Source organism: Melozone crissalis, unplaced genomic scaffold (assembly GCF_028551555.1).
Source record: "Melozone crissalis strain CALT ecotype California unplaced genomic scaffold, PUWL_Pcris_2 ptg000038l_1, whole genome shotgun sequence".
In the NCBI taxonomy this organism is placed as follows: Eukaryota; Metazoa; Chordata; class Aves; order Passeriformes; family Passerellidae; genus Melozone; species Melozone crissalis.
In genome coordinates this window covers 7,516,536-7,542,704 of record NW_026535816.1, presented here as the reverse complement: position 1 = coordinate 7,542,704, position 26,169 = coordinate 7,516,536, and the positions used below count along the sequence as shown (strand labels likewise).

General features: G+C 39.6%; 2 protein-coding genes across 2 annotated transcripts in view; one reads left to right on the top strand and one right to left on the bottom strand.

The window, feature by feature from the left end:
• The window catches only part of IMMP1L (inner mitochondrial membrane peptidase subunit 1), a 33,195-nt gene extending 23,276 nt beyond the window's left edge, over nucleotides 1-9,919 (bottom strand). The window contains exon 1 of the mRNA XM_054283616.1: nucleotides 9,846-9,919. The gene's annotated coding sequence lies outside the window, so the exon portion shown is untranslated. The remainder of the gene's footprint in view (nucleotides 1-9,845) is intronic.
• Nucleotides 9,920-9,980: 61 nt separating this feature from the next.
• The window catches only part of ELP4 (elongator acetyltransferase complex subunit 4), a 146,606-nt gene continuing 130,417 nt past the window's right edge, over nucleotides 9,981-26,169 (top strand). The window contains exons 1-2 of the mRNA XM_054283655.1: nucleotides 9,981-10,134; nucleotides 16,831-16,866. Of these exons, the coding sequence (XP_054139630.1) occupies nucleotides 9,981-10,134; nucleotides 16,831-16,866 (190 nt within the window). The remainder of the gene's footprint in view (nucleotides 10,135-16,830; nucleotides 16,867-26,169) is intronic.

The window sequence follows — 26,169 nt, the reverse complement described above, 5'->3', positions numbered from 1 at the left end:
CAATGAGCAGCTTTACCATTTCCAGAAGACCAATGGCATTGTGTAAGACAATTTTAGACGTGGCGATAAATTTTTAAATACAGGAAAATCAAAGTTGCAGGTACTGAAAGTGTGACTAAACAAATCACTGCACTTGGCACTAAACAGATTTTTCACTTTCATAAAACACCTCCGGTCGCATTTGCTTTATATCATGTTTCCCAATTCTGGAATTTCATTGAATAAGTAGTGAGAGATTATCAGTTTTTCCTTCCACAACAGAAACTCTTCTCCCAACATTCTCCACTTCTAACCAGACACCTTTCTCTACACATAACTTGCAACATCTCTTTCCCACAGAATTACTCTGAGATTACTTTAAAAAACAATCCAAAAACCCAAACCAAAGAAAAAATTGCACATTGACTAGGCCATTTAAATACTTATGTTTGAACAGTTATTTATATTAAACTATTATTTTAAAACTTCTGCATGAAACTGATGTCACATGTGCTAGAAGAGCAAAGGGTGTATATCTTGTTTATTTGGATGCTTCCCATATTAGATATACAATATGTTTTAAATATATATATATATGAATATACAAATATACAAAATGCTTTAAATATTCTAATTTCAATCTGAGGATTCTGAACACATCTAAAGCAAAACAAAGAACCATTTTCAAAAGGTCCCTCTGTGCTGGAGATCAGAAGAATTGCTTTTCATTTCCAGCTGTTGCTTTACTCTGGAAGAAACACTGGACTTGGTCTGGCAAACGTGAGCAAGCTTGGTGATATTCTGCAAGAGATTACATTTTTACACATTATCTCTACTAGGCACTGGCAGTTTGTCTCCAACAAGAGCTCCTTCAGCTGCTGATCTCAAGCTGACAAGGAGTTTAATCCTGTAAACATAACACAATTGGCTGGTGTTAAATAACCAGAGACTACAGACAAGAATGAGCAATTTCCCAACACGGATTTCAGGTAGTTCTCACTGGTTCTATTTACCTTTGGGAAGCAACTCCTAACACTTGCACAACCCTGACTAAAACGCTGCTTTAATGGCCAGATGCATTCCAAAGCTTGTCCAAAGCTGCAGCTCTTTGCTGAACAGTGAAATCCAGAGAGCTGAGCACAGGCATGGTCATACACGGGCCTCTGAGGGATGCCAAAATATTCATTTTACATCTTCTGCAACAAGGTCAAAGCCAGGACAAACACCAAAGGTCTGGCAGACACCAATCACTTTCCTGGTAACTGAGAAAAATGGGCTGTGCCCACGCCACAATGGCGAAATAACTACGTGTGTTTGTCTTCAATTTCAATACATTCACTTCCTTGAGACACAGCCGTATAAACATTGAACATTCATTTCAGTTTTGTAAGACAAAGTGTTACAAGCCTCATTTTCACATTAGGCACTAGAAATCTGCAACCCTACAAAAGCCGAAGCTGCCCATGGCTCACACGTCCCCTGCACTTCCCAGCTGACACATCTTGTGGAAATATGATTTGGAAATAGTGCTCAAATCAGTGAAGAGAAGAGGGATGAATAACTCCCCTGTGCACTGAGAACTCAGAAGGCTGTTTACTTAAAATATTTTGTCATTACAAAGAGGCTGGTTTGTGGTAAAAACCAGGCAACCCAACAAAAACACCACAAACAAAAACCCAAACCCCTCCACATTTCAGTACATCACCACCAAGGCTATTTAGAAAATCCACAATTGTCTCCATTTTATTGCCAGCGCTGGTCTCAGACAGAATGGCATCATTGAAGAGTGCTCCGGAGTAGTTTAAAAACACAGAAGTCACAAAGTATCAAATCTTTAAACAAATAGTAAATCAAACAAATAAACAAACCATTAAACATCTTAAAAATACAAAGGCAAAAAAAAAGCCCAGTTTTAGCACTGTCAGAAAACAGCAGTGAATCCTTCTGTATGTTTATCAATACTCCCCAGATATGAGCATCACCTTCCAATGAAACAGCTTATGTACACTCTGCATTAAAAAATGTGTTAAAAACAGGAGAAAGGCAACACAGTCAGACAAGAGAGCGCTCAGTATTTACATTTTGAAGTTACCTGAATAGAAGAAAAATGCAAATCAAGTGCTTATCACTGCTGTTATTCTGCAAAAAATGTTGAGTGCTTTTCCAAACCGCTTTTTAGCTACAAAGTTCTAAATACACACATGTTCACGGACTCAAGGATTTTTTTCAGAGCAAACTGGTACTTCAGGAGAGTTTATGCAGTAAAAATAAACTGTAATCAGTATTTTTGCTCATTGCTCAATACAATTTTATTAGTTATTTCTGAGCTGTTTTATGCGTAAAACACAAGTTCTGTAAGGTGTTCTCCACTCAGAGATACAAGTATAAAAAAGTTCCAAACATCAAGAGATGAGTGCAATGATATTCAATCTAAGTTAATCCCCAGACATCCAAATCCATGAATAAAAATTCATCAGTTTTAAATACACTGAGCCTATTAAGCAAGAACAAAAGCATATGCACAAAAGAGCTTTTAATATATTTCAAAGCCCACAAGAGGCACGGTCTCATTAAAATTATAAATTACACAAACATGGAATAAAGATTCAAACTGCAGTGCAGCTAAGCAGATTACAGCAAAGCCCGCGTTCCATATGATAACACACCATGGCCCTCCCAGATGGGGGCTTGGAACAAAAAGGCCATCACTGCAGCTAGGGAAAACCTCCTTGTGATCTCTGCTTTCTGTTCAGCAGATGACAGCCAAATAATATGTTGATTATTCTGTTTGTGCTGCTAAGCTTGTAAGATGGAATAAAAGCGATATGATCTATTGTGAACTCCATGCTAATGTGTTGCTCCACTCATAAATAATATACTGAATTTATTCTGAAACTATCTTTTTATCTGACTTGCAGGTTTTAAATGCATGAACTAAAATAGGAAGCCAGAATAAGCTATTATTTAATTTGATGCTTTAAAATAAAAGATACAGCTGACACAATAATAAATGTGAAAACTGACTGGTTAGTGAATCAAATAAGCAGAGGTGCCTTTCTCCAATTTAGTAAATGATCCTAAGCTGAGGTGCAGAGCACACTCCAGCCCCACAAACTGCACCAAACACATCCCCAAGCAGGGCCTGCATGGCTCATTTTACCACAGACACCCAGCCCAAACAGGAGTTTCAAATGAGGACACAAGTACTTGTGAAACAGAAAAGCAGTACAGAAACAATCACTGCATAACTTCATTAGTACTGTCTCCCTGGATTGCCTTCTTAAAAACTTTTCAGGTTTTTAATAAGTGCTAAGATTTTATTTAATCTACATTTGCTCATCTGGTTTGTTCCAAAAGTACAGAACACGGCTTGCCCTTTCTTCCATAATACATTGATTTTCTAAAAGGAAAATCAGTGACTGGTCATACAGATACTTTGTGCATGCTAAGAAAATTGATGCTATTCCTGCTAGAAATGTTAAAAATTCTACTAAAAATTCACTGTGGCTTGGCAATAGCATGAGACCACCAAGATCAAACAGTGCTTCACACTTCTGGGACCAGCGGAAGCACAAGTGAGAGAAGGTGGAAACATGAGGCTCCAAGAATGTGCAACAGTTTCCACAGAAATATAAAAGCAGGGTGTAAAAAAAAGCTCCATTACCTTTCTCCCTCTGCTAGGGACACTGTCACAATCACAGAAATATTTTCAATCACAGAAATATTGAAAACATGGCTACTGAAGAGACACAGGTTTTCTAATAAACCTTAGGGCTAAAACTTCACATGAATTACCCCCTCATTGCAATGAAATAAGACATTCTATTCTTTCCACACAAAACCAAGCCAGGACTTTGAAACAATTAGTGGAGCTCACATTTCCAGCAGCACCCACAACTAAATTAAACTCCCAATTCATATCCAAGATTATTGTTCTGCAGGTTTCAGTAATATTGTGTGTCCCACTCACAATACACTGAGTTATTCTGCAGTAACCACTTACAGGATTGTTATTTCTAGGACCTTGATAACATTTTGGTTTCCCTCAATCTGTTTCAGTATCTACAGTTTAAAATGTGAATTCATTTTTAGTCCTTTTACATATATTATCTCACAAAAAATGCAGTTCAGTACAAGGGAGGGGGGGAAACTGGAAAAAAATGGCAGCTCTGCTCTCAGATAGATGCTCCTGAAATGGGGATCCCACAAAGAACTTTTGGCATGGAATTGGCAGGCTCAGTGGAGGGGATGGAAGCTGAATCCACTGAGATAAAGAATAATGAGGATTTGCTAAAATACAGCCTGGCTACAAAAAAATGCCAGGTATTCATTATTTTATTCTATTATTTCACCAAAACATTATTCCTAATCATTATTTGAAACAATTTAAGTTTCCCTAAGTAACCAGTTGTGAATCTGGCTTTACAATGAGTTTTACTAGATTGCTTGCTTGTCTTATACCCAACTTTACAACTCACACTGAAAAATCTCAATTTTACTTCTTGAGTACTTAAAGGCCAAAATTTTCTTCCTCTGCTCCTCAGTGACTGAATTATTTTACCATTCTAGTCAAATTTTTTGAAGAGCAAGCAATACACATGTCTACAGAATTATTTACTGCAGGACACCCTGGCCCATGCCTCACTCTGGGGATGGCCAGAGTGCTGAGAAAGTCAGTGGGAGCTGAAATTTCAAGCTGGCATTCCTGTCTGGAATATCTATGGGAGACAATACCCACAAAACATCATTGGCCAGTACCAGAAACCTGAGGTTCCTTCCATGTTTGTGAGAAATACAAGGAAAATAATCTCTATTAAATACAGCACTGATCTGTGCGATGCTTACTAAGACACTAAATTAAACTCACAATTCATTTTCAAGATTATTGTTCTGCAGGTTTCAGTAATATTATGCTGCACAGTTGTGAAATTACAGAACCATAAAATAATTTTTAAAATAACTTCTTGTCTTCAGCACATGCTACTTTAACTCATGTCTCCTAATTTACTTCTATTTTAAAAGAGCTGTTTCAATTTGACACGGGTTTAAATTTTTTTCCCTGTTGCTCAGGATACCCACAAGGATGAGTCTGGGTAACATCTGAATAAAATGTTATGTTTTATATAATATCATAAAACTAGCAAGTCCTAAACCCTCCAGATAGTTATTTCACTTGCCACAGACTGACTGAATAATCAGTCTTTAAGCTTTCTCACACTGAAAAAAACCCAGATCTTTTGGTGTCAGAGCTTCCAGGATTAAACATTCTTTCCAGTTGTTGGCTCATGGCTGAAGATCCTGCACTTTCAAATTTATCCCATTGCAGCTAGTTCAAAGATCAGGAAAATGAAGCCATCTTCTTTGCAGCCATAATCCACGACCCATGCTGTTAGGTACTTAAGAACATCTCCAAAGCAAACTACCTTGTTTCAGCTGCCAGCAGGAGCTCAGCAGGGCGTGGCTCGCAGGGCTGGGCAGGTGACTCGCTGCCTAATCTGATTTGGTGCCTGTAAAACTTTAATCAGTGCAGTCTAAAACCAGCACATTCCACGACTGATGAGAGAAGCAGCCTGGCCATGGAACTGCAAACTCTAATAAGATTATGAGTTACAACAGCTACTGGGATGTGCTTTTCTGGTTCTCTATCCCACACGTAAATCCAGCAGAAAAATATCACTGAAAGCTGGTCTGGTAGACATATATAAATGAAATTAATTTGAAATAAAATGGGCTGGTGTTTTATTTATTTATTTATCATTCCAAAATGAACAGCATTTTGTTCAAAGACAAGAACATACACAAATCTTCTGCAGCACAACTAAAATCCAGCAAAACCATTGATTTGAAAGTAAAGACGTCAGAAAGTAAAGACATCCATCAGCAGTAACACCCTGCTGGTGAGGAACCTCCCCACACAGTGCTGCTGGTGTTCACTCGCCCTGTGAGCCTGCATGGGCAACCCAGGTGGTGAAGAGAGGCCAGGACAAGTGTGCTCTTCCTATTGACACCTTCTGTCCCTTCGTGGTCACCAAAGCTGATCCCTTGTGCAGGCTGCCCTAGAGCAGGGGCTGGACAGAGCTACAGAATAAAGCAGGGATTGATTCAAAGCATCTCCTCCATGCATCCACCTTGGGCAGCACCAGAGCCCAGCCAGGGCTGCACCCAAGATCAACCAAAATGGCCCCAAAATGCACGAGCGCTCCCGGGCTCTCTCCCTGGGATCAGTTCTGCTCCATTTGCACCTTGAAGTTCATTGTCCCATTCCAGCTTTAGCCCAGGCAGTCCCACCCTGCTTGTTTTTCTCTCTGCAGCCCACGGTGTTTGTGCTCTGGGGCTGAGATTGGGATCATTTGTCCTTGGTGTCCAGCTGGAGCAGGAATTGTTTTGTCTCCCTGCTCTGTGCACAGAGCTCACCATCCCTGAATGTGAAGCCCAGACCCACACACTAAAGCAGCACAGAATGTGGAAAATAGAAAAGCTGAAGCACTTCAAGGGCTGCTGTTCTGGGGACACCAGGATTTTCCCCAAGTCTGTAGGCTACACTTTGGGAAGAGAAATGTCAAACATACTTGCAGATCAAATTCCAAGCATAACCTTTCCCCAAATGTTCTGACTGCTCTCTCATTTTCCATTGTATTCCCTCAATTTTATTTTTTTTTCTAAGGGAATTTTCATCCCAAATCCTCTTAATCCATCTTAGAATCTGCAAGTAGCTGAACTGGACCAGCAAGAGGAAAACAGAGAGCTCGATTTCTCCAGAGCACAGTTAGGATTTGCAGTTAAACTGACATCCCCATTTGACCAGCTCTACTTGCAACATGTGAGCTGTGAGGAAGGAAAGTTCATTATTCTACAGTTTCAGACACCCCAAAATAGACCAAAAATGTTTAAACCTCTCCATTCTCCAATGAGCTAAGCAGGACCCCTGTCCATTGCCATAGCTCAGCTGACAAGAAATAACTTCCTAAGACACTTCCTGAGCACTGGAAATCACTTCCATGTTCCTCAGTCTCTCTGCATTTCCATCCCACCCCTAGAGCAGGAGCTCTAGGATTTATCTCATAATGTCAGGGAAATGTCTACAATCACAATTGCTGAGGTCTTGCTTTCTGCCAGACACCAAATCCTAGTGGAATCTTCTACAGCCACTGAAAATTCACCTTTTCAAAACTGGACATGTGAATATAAGCAAACCTTCAGTATGGTTCAAAAAGGGTGAAAAAAAATATTGTTATTGCTGAAAATGAAACACCGTTGATTTAAAAATAATCAACTAAAAAAATCTGAAATTAAACTTGCATTAAATGAGTTCTTTCTCTGAAATTTGTCTGAAATACAGGTAAAGTCAGATGTTGTAAGCAGTATTTCCATAAGCACACATGCACTGTAATAAAATGTTACTATTTGAAAAATAGCTTATTTCCACCCACTTTCTAAATCAGTAGGACTTTAACTGCACCCATCAGGTTCAAATGTGACTGGGGAAAAATGAACACCACCAACAGAACTACTGCTATATTTTAAAAGTTCAGTTCTCATACTGAAAAACTTGTATCTACTTCATTATTTTTGTTATCTATGAAACAGTCTCTCATGCTGTTACCATGTAAGACACCATTTCTCTATATTTGGAAGGATATCTACAAAAAAATTGTAACAAAAATATCACTCGATTAAAACCCCATTTTTTTAAATGTAAAAATCCAATTTTTATTCTGAAATAACTACAAAGTTCTGGGAGGTTGGGCTGCCCTCCTGCATGCAGCACCAGCTCACAGGATGGCACAAAAGAAAATTATTGAGAAAATCAGTTGATGGCTCTAAATCAGTTTAGTGAGCTCAGCCAGCCCAAGGAGGGAACTGACCAGCACCACAATTTGCTGGATTGGAAACAGAGCAGGAGCAGGGAGTGAGATTTCCTCTTTTGCAACCCTCAGCCACTGGATCAGCTCCTGACCAGTGAGGATTGGCAGGAAATGTGCAATTTATCCAAGAAACACTAAAAATGGGAGGGGCATGGCACAAGAGTTCCCATTTGCAAAATACTTTCATTATGTGTGTTCACTTTCCAATAGGAAAGAGAAAAAAAAGGAAAAAAAAAAAAAAGAGAAGGAATTATTTAGCCTCCACTTTTAATTGGCCTGTAGGAAAATGAGGTTAAAAATTATAACAAACCCTTACATGGCAGGCAAGTAGTAATGAAAGAACAAAAGAGAGGGCTCAGCCCTGGATCTATGTCAAGTTAACCCACAATAGTGTATTTTAATTAAAAGAAACAATAAAGCAAGGAAATACTTTGTGTTAATGAAGAAAAGAAGATGTACTGCTTGGAATGGGAAAAAACCATCCCAGAGAGTGAGTAGGTGCAGTTTATCACTGGATCTTCTTTCTCTTATCACTGCTTACCTTTCTGACAGGTAAGCACTGACTTATCAGAGATATCCTTATCCCTGGGTCAGGAGCTTCTGTAACAAAGATCTCACAGTTACCCTGCAACTGCTGTGTCACACACAGCTGAAATGTTCAAGGATTTGGGCTCCAGGAGCACAGGACAGCAAGAAAAGGCAGATTTACTGTGATCTCTGAAAGTGGAGAACTCTCCCAAAGTTTCAGCCTCCTCTTCAGTCACACAGAATTCACACCACTGACAGAAACAGAGGCCCAAACCCTTTTAAAAGAATTGTGGATTGTGCTTTGGGTCTTTATTTTGTTGGCATTTCCTATTCCAGATATTCACACCTCGCTGGTCACATATTACAGAAGTGAAATTAAACAGCTTTGTTTATTTCTTGCCATGGTTTCCAGTCTCCTTTGATCTTCTCCTCTACAGACAGACACTTCTAACTTTCACTAAACAATAATCTCTACTTAAAATTAAGTATTATCCAGTATTTCACAGCTTAGCAGAACATACAAAACCTTAAGACAACCTCTTGATACTCCTGATAAAAGATCTTGATTTGTCTCCTGCCCAGCACGTGTGGGAGCTTGGCCAGCAGCAAAAAGAACATCCTTTCCCCAGCCAGGGCCACAAGATGCTGAAGTTTCATGCTCCTGAATTTGAATTGGGTGTGAAGGGAAAACTCTGAGGTCCGGGACTGCCCACATATTGCAGCTCTTTCATGCTGCTCATATTTAACACAAGGATTTTTTCCCCTCAATTAAAAAGCAACTCAAGAACCACAGGTGTTCAGAAAGTTGGCTCAGAATGACAGTACACACGATTCACTGGAATTAAAGACTGAGAATGAGGGATTACAGTATTAAAGCTTGGTTTTTATATTTTATACAAGAGCCTTCTGGCAGCTTGGATGCACCTGAATCACCGACATGAAAAACAAACATAAAAATACTTTTGGTAGTGGCTGTTCTATCCACTGACAGGGCTTCCCTTGCTTTCAGAGCACCAGAACACAGAGCGTTGACTGACAAACCAAACTAGAACTTGTCAAAGCATTTTAATGTCCTTTAACTTTTCCCACCACACATCTTGGTGCACGCCGACACAAGCTCTTGCTGCCAAGGGAAGGCATTAAACCAGACGCCTACACAGGTCTGTGCCTATGCACAACCAAGCAGCGACCCAAGTATACTCACATTATGGTAAGAAAATACATTTTATAAACACTTTTCCCTTTCAGACTCTTTCCGAGGGGGCTGATGCCGCTCCAGGCGAGCCTGTGCGACCCCGGCCCTGCAGGCACGGGACAAGCGGAGCGTCCCTGCACGGCACCCGAACCGCACTCCCCGCGCCGCTCCGTGCCCGCTGCCAGCCCCGGTGTGCCCCGGTGTGCCCTCGGCCCCGGCAAGGCCCCGGTGTGCCCCGGTGTGCCCTCGGCCCCGCTTCCCCCCGGTGCCGCTCTCACCTCCCCGTTCGCCGCCGGGCCCCGCAGCCCTCCGCCGGCTCCGCACGTGCCAACACCGCGTGCTCCCATTGGCCGGCGGCTCCCAGAGCCGCTCCCCCATTGGCGGAGCGCCGGCCCGGCGTGCCCGGCCCCGACATGGCGGCGGCCGGCGGGGAGCGGGCCCGCACCAGCTTCCAGCGCAGGCCCGGGGCCGGCCCGCGGCCGCCCGCGCTGCCGGGCACTCGGCCCTCGGTGCGCCACGGGCAGCTGCTGCTCTCCAGCGGGCTGCCCTCCCTGGACTGTGTGCTAGGTTGGTGGGAGCGGGACTGGGACCCCTTTGCCAGGCCCTGCCTGCCCTCCCGTAACCCCGCGGCTGCTCCTTCCTCCCCTCATCCCGGGATCGCGGGGGGGGGCGGGAGGGGCAGGAGGACGGGGCAGGCAGGTCGGGGATCCCGGCTGGAGCTGGCGGAGGAGCCGCGCTGCCCTCGCTGCGGGCAGCCCTGCGGAGCCGCTCCGGGAGCTCTCCCAGCGGCACATGGCCGGGGCGATTGGCGCTGCCACGGGGAGGGTGCTGGCTTTGGGCTGGGAAAGCCGGGTGTGCTTGGGAAAAACGAGTGTGCTGCTGGGTTCCCGTTGGAAGGAAAGCCGTGTGTGCGGCTGGTTTCCCTTGGAAAGCCGTGTATTGCCAGGGTCTGCCCCTTGGAAAGCTGTGTGTGTATTGCCAGGGTCTTCCCCTTAAGAAGCTGTGTGTGTATTACCAGGGTCTTCCCCTTCTAAAGCCTGGGTTCCCCTTGGAAAGCTGGTGTGCTGCTGGGTTCCTCTGGGAAAGCCGTGTGTGTATTGCCAGGGTTCTCCCCTTGGAAAGCCGTGTGTGCTGCTGGTTTTGGGCTGGGAAAGCCGGGTGTGTTTCGGGGGTTTCCCTTTGGAAAGCCGCTGTGTGTGCGGCAGGGTTCCCCTTGGAATGCCGTGTGTGTATTGCCAGGGTTCCCCTTGGAAAGCTGCGTGTGCTGTAAAGTTTTCCCTTTGGAAAGCCGTGTGTGCTACTGGGTTCCCCTTGGAAAGCCAGGTGTGGCTGGGTTCCCTTTGGAAAGCCGTTTGTGCTATCAGGGTTCCCCTTGGAAAGCTGTGTGTGCATTGCCAAGTTTTCCCCTTGGAATGCCGTGTATGGCTGGGTTTCCTCTTGGAATGCCGTGTATGGCTGGGTTTCCCCTTGGAATGCCGTGTATGGCTGGGTTTCCTCTTGGAATGCCGTGTATGGCTGGGTTTCCTCTTGGAATGCCGTGTATGGCTGGGTTTCCTCTTGGAAAGCCGTGTGTGTATTGCCAGGGTTCCCCTTGGAAAGCAAACCTTTTCCCCCCTGCTGTATGAACACTGCTCACCTTTTGTCTCTCTCCGTTGGAGAAAAGATATTTCTATGTCCCAGCTTTTGCATTTGTATTCGGGGTCTCCGCGCCGCAGGTGCTGGGGTGTGCTGGGGTTCTCAGTTTGTCTTTTCTGCCTTGCTCAGCACGGCTGCGTGGTTCGAGTGCCCCCTTAGATGAATGGCTCTGGTGTGAGGCTGGTTTTGCTGCCTCTTGGTGTGAGATGGTCCCAGGGACTCATCTGTTGTCACTGCTGCTGTGTCATCCGTGTCAGGAGCTGGCACTTTCCCTTGGCTTGGGAGCTCATTCATTTACTGCTGTTTATCTGGCTGATCCTCTAACTCTTCACACAGTTGCAGTGCATCTTTAATGTACATACATGGGACTTTTAGGTGAGAACAGCCTGATTTTAGCTTTGTTCATCCATCCTTGGAGTACACAGAATATGCCACTTTTCTCTCTAGGGATGCTCTGTATGATCAATGATGATATAAAAGTCATATCCACTGTGTAAAGGACATTTTGCAGCCTGTATATAATTTTTCTGTGTGTGTATGTCTGCACTTTCATCAGGGATTAAGATCATTGTGGAGGAAGCTCTTCCTGCTTGAGAGAGAAATATTTCATTAAGTGAGTGTAATTTGTGAAGCCTTTTAATTGCATGAAAAGCAGATTTGCATTGAATATTCCTGTTCATATTCCCTTTCAGAAACAGTGCATTTTGCACAGCATGGCTCAGAAGATGTAGACAGCTCCCATGGTGGCAGTCTCCTAAAATTCTAAGCACCTGCAAACACAATTAGTGGTTTGTTGTGGAAACTGAGGACACTTCCAATAAACCCAGGATCCCTTCTACATTCTCATTGTCTTCAGTGGAGTCTTGAAAATCTGCAGTGGCAGAGATTTTGCAGCACCTCTGGGTAACCCAGCCCAATGCTTGATTATTTTTTGTAGGGAATCTTCTTTTTCCTTATATCCACTGGGAGCCTCCCCTGTTTCAGCTCCCATTTGTTGCTTGTTGCCCTCCCACTGCACCTCAGTGAAGAACTCAGCTGAAATCTTTGCTTCTTTTTTGTTAGGGTCAGGATTGAATGTGTGAGATGGTATTTCTTGTTGGCACTCAGATGTTTATGGGTTCTTATTCTACAGTCTCAGAAACTGAGTTCTGTAGCACTTAAAACTAAAAATGGAGCTGTATCTCCCTCTCTACAAGGCCTTTTAAGGATAAACTGTCCAATTAAGAAATGACACCTAAATTATTTTTACTTTTAACCCAATGATCAACCATTCATAGCCCACTATGTGGATGTTTTATCCAATTACACAAACCCACCTAAACCCAAGGAGAAGAAGGTGAAGGAGAAGGAACAGCCTCCACCCTAAAACCTCCATCTTGCTTTATATATTACTATATTCTAAAAACTTAAACTCTTAAGTTTTCCCCCCTATGATATCACACACTTCTATTCAAACTCCACACCCACAGTCCCAGTTCTGTCATTCCATTTTGGAAGCTTCTCCACAGCCTCAGGTGAAATGCAGTGTTCCCTTGGGGGTCAGTGCCTGCCAGCACAGAAATTCTGAAATTCAGTAAGCAGGGTTCCAGCAGTGTGTCAGCAGCTCCTCTCTCCTCCTCTCTCCTCCTCTCTCCTCTTTCAGCTTTTCCTCCCTTCTCTGGGCTGAGCAAGCCCACTTCCTTCAGCCTCTCCTCTTGAATCAGTTGCCCCATTTTTATATCCCTCCCTGGACTCACTTCACTTTTTTTTTTTTTATTGAATGGAGGAGTTTGAAGTCATCTGGGCCTCATGTTCCAGATGTGATCTGAGTAAAGGGGAGCATCTGACTGAGCCTCTGATGGTGCTGATCCCTTGTGCAGGCTGCCCTAGAGCAGGGGCTGGACAGAGCTACAGAATAAAGCAGGGATTGATTCAAAGCATCTCCTCCATGGATCCACCTTGGGCAGCACCAGAGCCCAGCCAGGGCTGCACCCAAGATGACCCAAAATGGCCCCAAAATGCACGAGCGCTCCCGGGCTCTCTCCCTGGGATCAGTTCTGCTCCATTTGCACCTTGCAGTTCATTGTCCCATTCCAGCTTTAGCCCAGGCAGTCCCACCCTGCTTGTTTTTCTCTCTGCAGCCCACGGTGTTTGTGCTCTGGGGCTGAGATTGGGATCATTTGTCCTTGGTGCCCAGCTGGAGCAGGAATTGTTTTGTCTCCCTGCTCTGTGCACAGAGCTCACCATCCCTGAATGTGAAGCCCAGACCCACACACTAAAGCAGCACAGAATGGGAAAAATAGAAAAGCCAAAACCTGAGCCCGCTGTGCTGGTGACTGCAGGTGTTGGCTTGGTCTTCTTTGTGCCCTTTTTCTAGTGTGGAAATGCTTCATAAATGTGTTGCAGAATGCTGTTTATGTGTTTCTGAGAGAGCATTGGTACTGTTCTTTTTTTGTCCTGCCCACTAGCAATCAAATAATTGACTATAAAAATAATTTTTGGTGTCACCAGGGATTGAGGGCAATCTTTTTTTTTGTATAAATTCCCAATGGAAGTTAGTGCAAACTCTTTTAGGCTGGTATTTTCATAGACATACTTTATAACAGTCACTAGACAGTCTTGTAGATCTCTGGCTTAGGCTGAGTTTAACTTTGCTCTGCTCAAAATCTGTAACCCCGATACAGAATTATTTGCCAGACATGAAAGTGCAGCCTGTGAGTGAGGGAAAGCATGGTGTTATCACACACAGTGAGGAGCTTCTGAAGAGAGGAGAAGGCAGGGAATCCAAGGAGGAGTTTCTTTCACCCTACAGCTGATGGTTACATTTTTGTGGCCCGTTCTAAAGGCGTGAGTTTCCTTTGGATGAGAAGTGGTAGATAAGTGCTGGATTTCAAATGCACTGTTACCATCAGAGCACTCTGCACTTCCAGAGTTTATTTATTTTATATTTTTATTTATAGTTGTTTTATAAATTTATACATTTTATGTTTATAAATATTTTATATTTATTTCTATAAGTGTACTTTCAAGGTTTATGGGCCTTATGTGTGCCAGAGTAGTTCTCTGTGATGGTTACATGACACTATTGTGTAATGTAACCATCACATGCCTGGTATTAAATGTTTCGTTTCAGTCTGCTGGAAAAAAGGTCAGGGATATGCTTTGGAAACAATCTGGGCACTTCTCAGCTTGCAAAGTTTGTTGTGCTTCTCTCCATAAGATCTTAAATCTCTCTTGTAAGTAGCAATGTGGAAAGTTACAAGTTTTGCTCAGATGTTTATATATTCTACTGCTTTAGACACTGGCAAAGAAAAATGAAAATAGCGAGGTTAGGAAGAATGACAAGTTAACAGCTGCTTTCTTGGGAAACTTATAGATTTTGCCTCTTCCTTTTGATTCCATCAGCATTCCTGCTATTTCTTCCTGTTGCCTTTTGTTTAATTTACTAGTATTGTTGCTGGTTGTAATATGAAGGTGTAACCATGGTCACTGCAATATTTTTGCATTCCCTCCAGTAGAAGACACTTGTTCAAACCAGTCAATGATAAAGTAAAGCCAATGCTCTGACCCGAGTTTGCCTTTAACAACCAGGGCATGTGCACATATGTTACAGCTCTGCCTTGTAGAAACAGCACCATGGATGATCTGAAAATGCAGCTTGAGAGAATTTGGACTGCACTGGTTGACAAACAAATCCACTGTAAAAGCAGAAGAGACCCTACTGTCATGGCTACAAGTGAACTTTTCTCTAACCAAGGTTTTAAAGTCATTATTGCCATGAGCTACTACCTTACTTATGGCTCTAATCATATTTTCTATGTCATTTGGTAAAATCTCAACATTTGGAGCTTTTCTTTCTAATGAGCTTTATAGAGCATGTGCTCATTTTAAAGAGCTGTTGTTAGTAACCTGTGTGTTCTGGCTCCCTGAACAATTAAATGCAGTGACTATTGGAAGCATACTTTGTGTCAAACATCAGTATGATTTCAGATTTTGGGGTTTTTTGGTCTTTTTTTCTTTGGTTTTTTCGTTGGTTTTATTTTTTTTTGCTTTCCCCTCTGGTATGTCTTTTGGGTTCATTTGCGTTTATCTCCTGAAGAAATAAATGGAACAAAAATCATTGGGGATTTCACAGGTGATTCTAACTTTCTGATAAACAGCAGTTAAAATTGGTTTGTTGTTTGTTTTTTATTTAATATCTAGAAAATGCTTAACAACCTCATCAACTTGCTGTAGATTTTGAGGTATTTGGACATCTTGACTCAGGAGTTTAGCTTGAAACATCTGCCTCTCTAGAACTATGAAATTAGTAGCTGACTAAGCACTTTCAGTGCCAGTACTGCTCGAGTTGTGGTGTATGATAGCCAAGTGATCCTGTTCTGGTTTTAATTCAGGTGCTATTATTCAGCAATATTAGCACTTTTTGGCCTTTGGGAGAGCCACTTGCTTTTTTTCTTCCTTTTGATTATATCAACATTATGGACACTGCAGGCATTTGTAGTCCCACTAGGAAAGCTGAAGATTAAGAAGTTGATCCAACTCATACTGGAATCAATTTCTAGTGGAGATTTTTCATTTATAAAATGAAAGATCCTGTTCACTGGAGTCCATCTGTGCAGTCCAGAATTGACTTCTGGAGCTTTGCATACTGTGCTGATGGGATTCATCAGTTAGTTTGCTCCTCAGTTGCTTTTAAATCAGGACAGAATTGCAGCCAACATCCTGCAGCTTCCATGCAAAACACTTCAGTAGGCTGCTTACATGTGGCCAGCCTGAGCACTTCCAGGGCTTTTTAGCTTTCCTGTCACAGCCTTCCACAATTGTTAAACAAAACAGCCTGATTTCAGGTTATTCCACTGTTGTAATTCTTGGGATTCAGATTACAAATTAGTGTAAAAACAAAATAAGAAAATAAAATAAGAGTTCCCGAAAATAAAGTGAGTTGTTCTTTCACTGTCCTTATAAAGGAATTCATGGAGTTATGTCCAAGACCTACTGTAAAAAACTTTCATCTCTTCAGTAGTGTATGTTTTTTCATAGTGTGTGCTGTGACATTTATGATCTCTCAGTCCAGGTTTCAATGGGTGAAAGTCTTGCTGCCATGTCAGTAAGATAAAAAGCAGTGGAGCCAGGGTTTTGCCTCAAAGGCTTGGGTGGAAATTTGCTAAAATCTACTGAAATCTTAGCTGGTCACTTAGCTTACATCCTTCTTGATACAAAGGAATATCACTTGATAGCGATATTCCACTTTAGTGGAATCACTTGATAGTGGTTAATATTAATTTAATTTTATTTGGAGACTGTTTACTCCCATGAGTTATCCCAGTAAAAATCTGCTGGCTCAGTACTGTAGTACTTGAGCGTGGTTGCACAGAGCTCTGCAGGATCTTTTTACCACAATGATGATAGTACAGTATATTGTGAAAGTAATTGTAATGTGCAGTATGTAATTACATGTAATGTATAATTATTTCATAATAGAGAATTGTAGTAAGTATTGCAAAGGTAATTAAAATGTTGTTCACTTTTATATTTTTAAATTCCCCGTTATCACCTTTCTTTGACTTATAAACTAAGAAAAGTTAATTGTTCTCTAACATAGCATTAAAGTGTAGTCTTACTTTATTCTTCTTTTTGTTTTGTTTCCAGGTGGAGGCGTAGCTGTTGGAACCCTTCTTCTTATTGGTTAGTATGGAATATATAGATTCTTAAAGCCATATTCTGATGCTTTTCACTCTTGAATGTACTCATTAAACAGCCTCTCTTTTCACTGTTACTGAAGTCAGACTTTCCTAAAGTATAACACTCAGGTTCCTTCATTTTGTGTAGCCTTCAGAAAGGACTGTTTGTCTCAAGAATTACTGCAGGTAATGTCAGTTATTTCTTCTGACAAGCAACCTTTCAAATTACTTAATCTGCACCACACCATACACTAATTTATATACTTGATGTAAAAATCAACATTTTGAAGGCTTCACTCTGTGTAGCCTTCAGAATGGACTGTTGTCTATCACAAGAATTACTGGAGGTGAATCAAAATCTTAATTTTAGACAGGCTTGAGCACCCACAAAGAATACCCCAGAAATCTGTGTGAAAACAGAGCATTTAGCACATTTCAGGACTTACTAGAAGAGTGCACACATTAGTTAAGATTTTGTAAACTGCTGTTAGATTCAAACTGTGTATCATCACAGAGTTTTTTTAAATTTGAGGAAGACATGCAGTGCAGATCTTTGAATCTTTTGGCTGCCAGAATCAGCTGAGAGCAAGGTGATGGAAGGCTGCTTTCTGTCAGGGTGTAGATGATGTGTAGCCATCAGAATGGACTTGTTCATCTCAAGAATTACTGGAGGTGAATCAAAATCTTAATTTTAGACAGGCTTGGGCACCCACAAAGAATACCCCAGAAATCTGTGTGAAAACAGAGCATTTAGCACATTTCAGGACTTAGCAGCAGAGTGCACCCATTAGTTAAGATTTTGTAAATTGTGTTAGATTCAAACTGTGCATCATCACAAAGGTTTTATTTAAATTTGAGGAAGACATGCAATGCAATTCTGGCAATTTTGGCTGCCAGAATCAGCTGAGAGCAAGGTGATGGAAGGCTGCTTTCTGTCAGGCTGTGCATGAGGCACACTGAGATGATTAAATAGCTTACACCAGAATTCGCTTTCCAGACCACAGTGCAGCTCTCTGGGACCATCTCCATTGCAGCTGAGGTGTCCAGCTTTCCTTTCTGTTTGACTGAGTTAACACAAAACCTGCAGAAAATGAAGAATTCTTGTATTAATCTCCACTTGAATCTCATAATTGAGAACTGGACTGGATTTCTGCCTTGCCTTGGGACAAAGCAGACTGGCACATGCCTGGGTGATTTGGGTGCTTTCAAAGTTGTGCCTGTAGAGTGTTTTAAGAGCCTGCTTGTCTCTAGTGATAGACACCAATAGAAGCGCTTCAGACTGTGGCTTTTCAGCATTGAGACAGATTTAATCAGTAATTTTCATCCATTTTTCTTAAAGGGCTGAAAACATTGTGGTCTGGGTATTTTGTTTGTGCTTACTTTTCCTGTGGAAGACAGTCATTGCTTGGGAAACTGAATTTGTATCTGGAATTTTGGTTATGTATTTTGAATTTTACAACTCAAAAATTGGTCTTAACACTAAAGATCCAAACAGTGAGATTTGGGGAAAACTTATTTGAAATCTCTTTTAGCCACTGTTGGAGTTACAGCATGTTACTTTCTTTTGGGGTAGGGCTCATGTAACCTGCACTGGAGACTGAATGAAATTTTCTGTTTGCCATTGAGGAAGGTGATTGCTCCCACTATGGCTTGTTATTTCAAGGCTAGCATTTATTTCTGCATTTTATCCATTAGAGGCAGTTATTGATGTGCCATTGAGTCTTAGAAAATGTTGATTTTTACATCAAGTATATAAATTAGTGTATGGTGTGGTGCAGATTAGGTAATTTGAAAAGTTGCTTGCCAGAAGAAATAACTGACATTACCTAATTCCAACATTTCAGCTTGAGAAGAGCTGCAATCTTGCTGTGGTAAAGGAAGAAGAAAATAGAAATTAGAACCTGTTCTATTTTCCATAAATCAGAGATTGTGAGGCTGGATTAAATTTGTCTTCCCATGACAATATTCACTGCCCCTTGCAGCAGACAGGCTGGGTGGCATCCGGTGAATCCAATAGCAGGGAAATTGTCATTAAATGGAAGAAGTGGTGCAATATTGCACCACAGGGTGTTGTAGATGTGAAAAACAGTCATGTGGATGCTGATGGCTCAGTGGAAGATTTTTCCTGAAAGGATTTTTTGCCTGAACTTTGGTCCCTCTGAGTGCATATCTGGCCATACTCAGTTGTAGGTTTGAATTTGCTTATCCCCTGAAACTTAGCTTGAAAATGTCTCTTTTAGATCTGAAAATGATTTTTTTTTCCCAAATGAGACTTACCATATGTTATTTTGAAACATATAATTATGAAGCAGGAACTGTATTTATTCATGACTCATTAGTCTAAAAATTTGGAGATTTGATTTTTAAAGTTGGTGCAGGTAACATTGGAATGGCATTGTTAGACTATCCTGTCAGCACACCAAGAAATTCTGTCATGAGATCAGTCTAGGCAAGCTTAATATTATCAGGATTGAAGCTGTCAGTGATAAACCTCCTAGGAAGATCTTTCTGTGTTGTACTCCAAGTGTTACAAAAAGGTTAAATTCTTCCCCTTCCTTCAGCATTCTCTAAGGTGAGAATAAATTGAATTACTTTTAGCTTAGCTCCCTTTGCAAATTAAATGCTCATCTTCATTATTTGACTCATTATCTTGGTTAATTTAACCAAATAATAGTAGATTCAGGGTATTAAAATATTTATTTGAACTGTTGTGTTCTGAAGATGTAGTGATGGCACAGGTTACTTGATAAGACTGTAAAATATTGTTTGAAATAGAAGTGTGCAAGTTTTTGAACTCAACTCATAATAAAGAGCATTGTGATTTTCAGTTGAGCTTAATTCTATAGTATATTCTTTTGACAGTGTTTTAATTATATGAAAATTAGAGAGTTGAAGCACATGGTATTCTCAAGGAAGATCCTACCTACCAGAGCAGCTTGAGACTTCCTGAGGTTTGTTCATCTCACAAGAATTAGGATTTTAACTATTATTTTAGATTTAAGAAAACCCTTACAGTAGTGGGTTTCTAAGAAGCATTCTGGTGTGGAACCCCATCAAAGCAGCTTGTTCAGGATGGAGGTGAGACCACATTTGTGGTTTTATCTGAACCTGCTGCAGAAGATCATCTTCCCTGGGCAGTCCCCCTTCTCAAAACCAAGCAAAACAAGCACACTCCTTCCCCTCTCCACTCCAGTGTACTTCAGCCTGTTGCATGTGTGATTTACCAGCCCAGGAAGAGTTTGCAGGAGGAAATTTCAAATTTTGTTTGAAAATTTATATTATATTATATTATATCATATTATCTCATATTATATTATATTATGTCATATTATATTATGTCATATTATATTATGTCATATTATATTATATCTAATGTAATATAATATATCTAATGTATCTAATATATCTAATGTATCTAATATATCTAATGTATCTAATATAATATAATTCTATATTTATATTATATATAATACATATTGTTATATTATATTATATTATATCTAATGTAATATATTATATCTAATGTAATGTAATATAATATATCTAATGTACCTAATATAATATAATATATCTAATGTAATATAATATAATGTATCTAATATAATATATCTAATGTATCTAATATAATATAATTCTATATTTATATTATATATAATACATATTGTTATATTATATTATATGAATTTAATATATTATATGAATATAATATATTCATATATGAATATATTCTATTACTATAATATATTAATATAATATTTTATATTATATGAATATAATATATTATATGAATATATTATATATAATTAATACATTACTATATAATAATTATTATAATTTAAAAAATATTTTTTAACACCATTTTAAATTGTTATTTTGTTTCTAAAGGTAAGCTTTTTTTATATAACACCTTGTGCCTAGTGAGCTGCAGCACCCTCACTAGAGGTTTCCTGGGCACCCTGTAAGAACCTATTCTTGCTCACCTTTAAAAGCCCCAGTTTTGACAAGGTCACTGACAGCTAAATGTTTTAAAGATTATCAGTAGGAGGGGTTTTGTTGGTAGCTGAGGTCAGTTATTAAAAGCTAAAGTTGTCTGGTGGAAAACAGGTCTATACTTGTACATTCTAAGCCTTGGAGCAGTTTCAGCTACTTTAATTAGCTACTTTTATTTTTGTTAGGCATGCAATTTAACCTGACTGGTAAGAGCTCTCTTCACTTGCCAATATAACTGAATTTATCATCTTTTTAAAGCTGAAAAAGATAATCTCAAGAGAGGTACAAAACAGTGATTTGCTAAATATAATCCTACAAAATACCAGTTAGCAGAATTCACCTTCCTGAAGTATGGCTAAATGCCAAATATTGTAATTTATGTGTTTGACAACTCTGGTTTGGCATGTGCTAATTAAATGCAAGTGACACAAAGTATATCCCCTCAAGCTTAGTAAACGTGGACATTAGAAAAGTATCTTTAAATGGAATTTGAGATTATTAAAATAATCTCATTTTATAACCTGCAGCAATTTAGAGAGATGTTTCATAGCTGGAGAAAGACACACCTTAGGTCATAGGACCACAGTGTAGAAGCATCTATCTGATAAAAAAATTATCAATACTGATAGGCTATGACAGGCTTTTGGCAGCTTTAGGGCAACCTGTCTAGACTTTGTAGAGAGAAAAAAAAATAAGCCATCTGTACATTACATTGTTGCAGGCTTATTCTTGTTACAGCTCTCATCATTTTGAACAATTCTACTACAAATGACCACTGGAGTTTTTCGAAGACCTTCATGCTGCTTAATGTAGTGATGTTTGAAAGTCAGGTGTTTTAAATACAGTATTTATAGATATGATGTTTGTTACCTTATGGTGGGTTTTGTTCCTGACTTTTTACTCCTCTTCCAGTTCTAGTGGTGCTTATTCTGCATCCCTCTCTTGGAGCATGAATGCCTCTGTGCAGAGGGAGTTTTTCCTTAAGCTCACATGGTTACATATCAATGATTCTATAATTAAATTTGTTAATTTTAAAATAAATTCTATTTTTACAGTGCCTCACACATATCTGCTCTCTTTTTTTTCTGTGCCCTAGATAAAAGGCTTAAGATCCTAGACCTAATTCTACAACCCATGAATTTCTTTGAGTAGTAGCTACAGACAGGTGTGAGAAATGTCCCTTATGTGTTTGGTAGCCTGTGGAACCCTGGTTACTGAGAATTTCAGACTTTCTGTGCTCACAGGCACTGAACCCTAAGAGAGCACTGCATTGACCTGAGGCTGTAGAAAAGTCTTCCAAAACTGAATGATAAAACTGAGATTATAAGTGTGTAGTTTAAATAGAAGTGTAGAATATTGCCTAGTAGAAAACTTAAGAGTTTAAAGTTTTAGAATATAGTAATATATGTAAAACAAGATAGAAGTTTTAGTGTGGAGGCTGGTCCTTCTTCTTCACCTTCTCCATGGGTTTGGATAATATTGTGTAATTAGATAAAAAAGTGCACATTGCAGCTGAGTAGTTAGTTATTGGGTTAAAAGTAAAAATAGTTTAGGTGTAATTTCCTAACTGGACAGTTTATCCTTAAAAGGCTTTGTAGAGAGAGATACAGCTCCATTTTTAGGTTATTTGAGTGAAGTGCTGTAGAACTCACAGTTTGTAAGACTGTAATATAAATGAAAACTAATAAATATCTGAGTCCCAACAAGAATTTAATTTAATTTTATTTAATGCCAACCCTAAAAAAAAAAAAGAAGCAAAGACTCCACAGTAGCCTATGCAGTGCAGTGCTGAAAAAACCCCTAAACAGGAATTGCTCTTTATCCTTAGTGCTCAGCTATAGGGTTATATGATGAATGGAATTATATATATTATATATATAAAATATATTATATATATATAATAATATATATAATAAATATATGGAATTATATATATTATATATTATATATTTTGTATTATATTATGTATATTATATGGAATTATATATATTATATATTATATAATACATTATATATTATATTTTTATTTATATAGATATAATATATATAATATATATTTTACATATATATATATTATATATATATAATATATAATATATATATTATATTATATGGAATTCCCTGTGCTTGTAGTGACAGTCCTGCTCTTTCTCCATGACTGTTCCAGCCAGGAAAGCACACTCATGTGCTAAGAGACCCATGGATAGTCACAACAGACTATTTTATTTATGTCCTTATTGCAGGATCAGAGGAGCTTTTGTCCTGGATACAATATGTGTAACTTCTAGGTAAATAATCTCTTTTCCTTGTGTAGTTTCATGCTTCACTAGCTACTCACCTGCTGCTTAGCTGGAGAACACTCTTAGTTCCAAAAGAATGGCAGAAAGCTGCTCAGTGCTGTGTGTCACTGGTGGGGGCTGCACCCAGAAAAGGCTGCAGCTGCAGGAGCCTGATTTGTTCCTGTGCCTTGGTAGCTGGAAGTGAAGCTCACAATGAAAGACCGCCTCTCTTGGGCCAGGATTGTCCTAGGTATCGCCTAAAACAATCTGAAGTGTTGTTCCTGCATGTCCTGAGTGAAGGTGGTTCTTCTGCATGTGGAGGAGTTTGGAAAGATAAAGGTAACAGCTGAAAATTTGTCCTAGTCATTCAAATGCTAAATCCAAGCATTCTCAGGAAAGTGTTTATTCTGGGATTCTGTGGAAGGCATCAGCGAGCTGCTGAAGTACCTGTGCTAAGTGATTTGTTTGTTTATTTAAAAGAAGAAAGCCGTGCTCCTTTGGTTTTGAATGTAACTATTGAAGGCAGGGTACAATGGATGCTATCAGAAAAGCCCCATATGGATGCACTTTAGATCTTTTGAATACCACAAAAGTTTAGTGACCTAGAAATGAATCAATAAAAAGCATCCTCTAGCTGACAAATTGAAGAACTGAGGGATTCTTACAGATGCATTGACTTTAACAATTCCAGATAGACTGTTTGTAAAGGCTTTCTGAGACACATCTAATCCTCAGAGTCCTGTAGGAAGCTATGAGGTGGTTTATATTTAGATCACTTTCCAATCCTTAATTTAATTTTTTTACTGCAAGTTTACTCTAATGAAAATTTAAGAAGAAGGGAAAGGCTTATGTTAAAATGATGTGCCCTTACACTGAATGTGTTTTTAATTTGCTAACTTGAACATTCCTTGTTGTTTTGGAAAATATGTTTTGGAAGAGTGTGGCAATGTAAGAACATCTCTAGCCCTGTTAAATTACAAATAAATCAATGAATCAACAAAATTAATTAGAATCTCAATAAGTCATTTAAAATGTTTATATACTAGTTCTTCATGGCTTTATTTCTACAATATGTTTTAACATTTCAGCATTTCAAATAAAATTTGAGAAAAATTCTTTTTAACTATTACAGCCATATTTCTTCTTAGCTTAGTTAAATGATCACCAACACATCATATGATTTCTTGTATTTATCCATGGTTTATAGAGTTTCTCTGTTATGTTTGGCACAAGAAATTGAGTACATTCTTTACTTTCTAAGGAATAATTAATATCAAAAATGATAATCCAGAAAGACTGTCTGTATAGTTGTACACACAGACTCAAGCCATAAAACACTTGGACTAAATGAGACATTTTCTTCTTTTCCATTAAATGTCTGTTAAATACATATCAACTCAGTGTTTCTGTGCCTCAGATGGTGAAGAAGGCGAACTTTAACCTGTGGTTAAAAATTGAGAAGCCAAGATTTTTCATTCAGCAAGGATGATGTAAATGTTGCAGCTGAGGATCCTTCCAGAGTGCCTGACGAGTGTTCCTTTTCCTCTCTTGTTCAAAGGGAGAGAGATCTAACAAAATTGTCTCCCTCCAGTGACATCTGCCACAGTGATGTGATTACAGGGGAGCCTGGGTGGCTTCTTTCAGGTACCTCAGACAATTTAAAACAAAAAAAAATGTAGAGCTCATGCTGCCACTTTGATTTCTGGAGGTCTTTGCTTCGTAAATTGAGAGCTTCATAGTTGGAGATTAGCACATGGAAATCAATGTAGTGTGAATAATATATTACTGAGGATAAAGCAGTAAGAATGACCAGAGAGAGCCAATGTTTGAGGGGGCAGGAGCTGTCAGTGGTCTGGACTCCAGTTACAAGGGACACCTATTCAGCAATGGGGTTTTATTTCCCTCTTGAAACAGTTTAAGATTTAAGCAGGCTACAAAGACTATTTACAAAATATGACCATAATACTTCCTCAAAACTTAGGTAGTGTCAGTTCTGCCTTTTGTTTCTGCAGTGGGAGTGTTTCAGTTTTAGCTGATTGAGCCTTGTGTCCACCTGAGTCTCATAGCTGGCTCTACATCCCCAGTCTTATCACTGAGTTAGGAAGGCAGTTCTTCAGTAACATTAATAATGGCTTTATAAGGATGAAAGAATAAACTGGATCTTATATTTAGTTAAAAGCTCCAAATTCTCAAGTAAATTGCAGTTTGGAAATCCATCCTGATGAACTTTTGACAAGGAACCCAGTACTGTCACCAGTAAGGTTTTGTCAGTCCTATGCTTTTTGTGATTCAGAACTGTCCATATTTATCATAAGACTCTTATTAAAAATTTTAAAAAAAGTCAGTGTGTTATTGCAAGTACATTTAAGGCTAATATGGCCTCCTAAGCAGGTCAGCAGTATCAAAGGTAAGTTCTGTTAATGCAATTTAAGTTCTTAAAAGCCTAAAACTCTACAGCAAACTGCAGAGTAGCTAGTATACTAGTAGTAAGAGTGTTGTAGTTATTGTATTCCCTTTGGCTTGTTTGGATATCCAGATTTATGTCATTTCCTGTCTTAGTGCTTGGATTATGAAACATTTTTCTCTGTTTTGAGCTACTGCTTTAGACTAACTTCTAGTGACTCTACTATCCCAAATACTGAATTTAACAGTGAAGTTTAAAAAAGCAGGAAATAAATTGTGTGTTGCCTAACATCCCATGGAGGTTGGGGAATATATCTTGGAGAACTGGGTTTTCTCCAGTGGTTTTGAGCACTTGTGGTTTGAATTTCTTGTTAATCTGAGAACTGAGCAGTGCATGTGCAAGATATTAGGAGTGTAGCCGTGCAAGAACACTTCCCTGTGATTTGTTTCCTAGGTTTCCCCATTGCTATTGGTTTTCCTTTTCCTTCATGGATATGCACTTTCCTCCTTTCCTTTTCTCCTTCACTCCATTGATTCATTTTGATTGCGGTACATGTCAAAGTTAGAGTATTTTTATTTTCCTCTTCACTGTTTTTTACAAGTTGGATATGAATGCCTTTTTCATTTTCTCTCTT